Here is a 4,121-nt window from a genome sequence, read left to right on the forward strand (position 1 = left end):
CCAACCAGCCAACCAACCAACCAATCAACCAACCAGCCAGTTAGCCAACCAACCAGCCAGCCAGCCAACCAACCAACCAACCAATCAACCAACCAGCCAACCAACCAGCCAGTCGACCAACCAACCAGCCAGTTAGCCAACCAACCAACCAGCCAGCCAGCCAACCAACCAACCAATCAACCAACCAACCAACCAACCAGCCAGACTACCAGCCAGCCAGCCAGCCAGCCAGCCAACCAACCAACCGACCAGCCATTCGGCCAGCCAGCCAAACAAACAAATAAACAAATGTGTGTGTCTTAGTTTCTCAGTGCTCTCCCTTTCTCCATGTAGACCCGTTCTTTAGGATAACAGCAAGCATGCAAGAACGGGGAGTAGAAGGCATAGCCTGCCTGGACAAAGTCTTCATCACCGTGCCAGAGACCACCATCACCATGATCAGGGGCAGACACACACTGGTGAGTCCTGCGCTTCACTCACCCAGCCAGGCCAGGCCATCCCAGAAGCCCTGTCAGGGACAGGCTTGAACAAAGGAAATCCTGTCAGGATGGGCTTGAACAAGGTCCTGACGGTGATGCTTCAGAGCCGCCTGGGTGAGGGGAGGCGAAGAGGTGGTGCGGAGGGGTGGTGCTTTCTAGCCCTGGACGTGGTGTTAGAGCCTTAGAGCCCTCCTCGCCCCTCTGTCAGATTGGAGAGCAGGAAGTCACCCTCCCAGTGATACCTACGAACGGCATCTTCGTGGGTCTGAGTGGTCGCTTTGTGGAGCTGAGGACGACGTTTGGTTTGCACGTGAGATGGGATGGCGACCAGCAGCTGTTTGTGATTGTGTCTAGGTAAGCTGGCAGCCTGGCCGGGTGCCTGACGTGTCTCCCAGAACGACCCCTCCCATTCCTGACACTGGGGGTCAGTCGCTTACAGAAGTCCTTCCGCGCGGGAGGAGGGTCAGGGCAGCCGGGGACAGCAGGGAGTGTGCACAGTGGCTCAGCAGAGCCTGTCTCCAGGTTCTTCACGGAGGAGCGGCCCTGATGCCAGGCTTTGTGGGGAAGGTGATGTGGGGACTCGTGAGGTGGCCCATCCGCAAAGAGCCCGTGAAAATAGAAAAAGAGCAGGGCGCAGCGGCAAGCTGGGGCGCAGCCGTAGGAGGACTCCTGGGGCTCTCTAGCCATTCGCTCTAACTGGACGGGTGACCTCCAGAGCCTATGAGAGAACCTTTCTCAAAAATGAAGGTGGGGGTGGGCTGAGGGTCAGTTGGCACAGTGCCCCTGCAGACCACCAGGACCTGCGCTGGGGTCCGGAAAGCCGGGCGCCTGCAGCCGCGGACTGTGACTGGCAGGAAGGGAGGGTCCCTACACCTCGCTGGCTGCCAGCCTAGGACCAGCCTCTCTGGAGTAGAAAGCGAGCAGGGCATCTGGCCTCTGAGTGCACATGAGGCTGTTGAAAGCACTCGCTCACCAGGCTGGAGAGGCGGCTCGGCAGTGGAGAGCACTGGCTCCTCCGGAGGACCCAGGGTCAATTCTTAGCACCCACACTGCAGCTCCTAACTGTCTGAAGCTCTAGTCCCCAGGGACACAGCGCCCTCCTCTGACATCTCTGGACACTGCATGCACATGGCGAACAGACAGACACACAGGCGCAGCACCCGCACGCTGGACTGTGGCTTACACCGTCAGTCCCAGAGGCAGGCAGGTCTGTGAGTTCAAGGCCAGCCTGGTCTACAGTGAGTCCAGGACAGCCGGGGCTACACAGAGGAACCCTGTCTCAATAAGCCAAAACCAACCAACCAACCAAAACAAATGAAAAGTAGTAATAAAAAAAAAGTGGTGGAGAGCACCTTAGGAAGATCCACTTTGACCTCTGGCCCCACGTGTACACACACACACACGTGAGTACACGCGCACACACCGGTGGGGAGGGAGGATAGCGTACATGTTTAAACCCACGAGCAGGTAGGGGCTAGAAGGATGTTGAGCAGACAGAACAGAGGCACTCCTCCGGAGACGCTCTGGCTGAGGCCTGAGTGGTGGTCTTGGGAACTGGGAGCCTGTGGGTGTCCTCACGCCCCTGCCTCAGGGCACACAGCTCACTGTCCCCTTGCTGTGGGCTCTGACCACTGAGACCCTTTTCCTCAGTCATGGCTTACTCCTCTCCCGGACCCCTAGTGCCTACTCCAGGAAGCTCTGTGGTGTCTGTGGGAATTATGATGGAGACGGCAGCAATGACTACCTGCAGCCGGACGGGAAGATGGCGTACGACGAGGAGGACCTGGGCAAGAGCTGGCAGATGGAAGAGGAGAGCAGGGAGTGAGTGTGGATCCCGGGGGCTGTCCTTTCCTCAGCCCTCGGTGTTTGTGGACTGTTAAGACCTACCAGAACTGGGTCCAGTTGTTCCTGTCTGTCAATCCAGGAAGAGGGAGGAATGTCTGCAGCTGCAGACATTCAGCTGGGGCTGGGGTGTGGCTCAGTAGTAGAGCACCTGCCTAGAGTACCCCAGTGAGGGGCTGGGGTGTGGCTCAGTGGTCACCTGCCTAGAGTCCCCCAGTGAGGGGCTGGGGTGTGGCTCAGTGGTGGAGCCCCTGCCTAGAATCCCCCAGTGAGGGGCTGGGGTGTGGCTCAGTGGTAGAGCCCCTGCCTAGAATCCCCCAGTGAGGGGCTGGGGTGTGGCTCAGTGGTAGAGCCCCTGCCTAGAATCCCCCAGTGAGGGGCTGGGGTGTGGCTCAGTGGTAGAGCCCCTGCTTAGAATCCCCCAGTGAGGGGCTGGGGTGTGGCTCTTTAGTGGAGCACTTTTCTAGCATGCACCAGATACTGTTTGATCCCCAGCAATGTAAAAAATGAAACAAAAGAAACGGGGTGGGGGAAGCTTGGTAGTTTTCCCGTAATCTTTAGGTTTCCAGGAGTACAGGAGGTTCAGAGCCAACTAGGAAAAGATAGTGAGAGTGTCTCAAAAAGAACCGGACAGTCTGACAGGCAGTGCCGTTTCTGATTTGCCTGCTGCACGCTCTGGGTGCCCCCCCTCTCCTGGGCTCTTCCGGCCTTCTGACCACTCCAGCTGGGTCTCTTCCAGGTGTCGGAAGATGAGTCCCCCCTCTTGTGAGCCAGCCTTGGGGAGCACCATGTCGGGACACAACTTATGTGGCCAGCTCGTCGACCCAGTAGGACCCTTTGAGTATGGAGGAAGGCGGAGGGGCTGCGAGGGGTCACTAGGCAACAGGGGTTTGTCTGAGGTGGGCGCAGAGGCTCTGCCCACTCCCGCCCTGATCCTGAGTCTGCCCCCAGGTCATGCCTCCTCCACCTGAAGGCCTCGCCCTTTTTGGATAACTGCGTTACTGACATGTGTAGCTTCCAGGGGCTCCAGCAGAAGCTCTGTGCTCATATGTCCGCCATGACGGCCATCTGCCAGGATGCCGGCCATGCCGTGAAGTCCTGGAGGGAACCCGACTTCTGCCGTGAGTTGGACCCAAAGCATGGGGGAGGAGCCGGTACAGTTTCCTACTGATGCAGACAGGGTAGACCCTGCTGAACCCCACTTTGCTCCCATATGAGGACCGGGCAGTGAGCAGAGCTGGAGACACTCCTGAGAAAAACCAGTAAGCTGGCCAGACGGTGGTCCTCTAACCATCTACTTGGGTGGCTGAGGCAGGAGGATCTCAGGCTCACGACTGGCCTAAGCAATTTGGGGAGGCTTCTTTCAAAAGAGAAGAGCGGAAAGAGAGCTGTGCAGTGGCTTAGCAGGAGGGCAGGTACCTAGAATCCGTGGGTAAACTGGGGTGCGGCTTGCCCAGAATCTGTCAGTGAGGAGTTGGGGGTGAGGGTTGGATGTGGAGCACTTTCCTGATGTGCCCAAGCCTCTGGATTCAGGCCTCAGTCCTGGAGAGCCGAGTCGGGAGAGGCTGGGGGAGAAGAAATAGGAGGAGCAGGTGGAGGCAAAGGAGGAGGAAGCAGAGAAGAGGAGGGAAAGGGAAAGGATGAGGAAGAGGAAGAGAGGAGAGAGAGAGAAGAGGAAAAGGATGAGGAAGAGGAAGAGAGGAGAGAGAGAGAAGAGGGAAAGGATGAGGAAGAGGAAGAGGAGAGAGAGAGAAGAGGGAAAGGATGAGGAAGAGGAAGAGAGGAGAGAGAGAAGAGAGA

At 57.9% G+C, this 4,121-nt stretch overlaps 1 protein-coding gene across 1 annotated transcript in view; it reads left to right on the forward strand.

Annotated features, from left to right (window-relative positions):
• The window catches only part of Zan (zonadhesin), a 62,469-nt gene that overhangs the window by 19,113 nt on the left and 39,235 nt on the right, over positions 1–4,121 (forward strand). Inside the window, exons 7-11 of the mRNA XM_055606673.1 lie at positions 334–458; positions 688–833; positions 2,160–2,300; positions 3,046–3,162; positions 3,273–3,442. Coding sequence (XP_055462648.1) covers positions 334–458; positions 688–833; positions 2,160–2,300; positions 3,046–3,162; positions 3,273–3,442 — 699 coding nt within the window. The remainder of the gene's footprint in view (positions 1–333; positions 459–687; positions 834–2,159; positions 2,301–3,045; positions 3,163–3,272; positions 3,443–4,121) is intronic.

The sequence above is a fragment of the Psammomys obesus genome, unplaced genomic scaffold (genome assembly GCF_907164565.1).
Source record: "Psammomys obesus unplaced genomic scaffold, mPsaObe1.curated_primary_1811, whole genome shotgun sequence".
Lineage (NCBI taxonomy): Eukaryota > Metazoa > Chordata > Mammalia > Rodentia > Muridae > Psammomys > Psammomys obesus.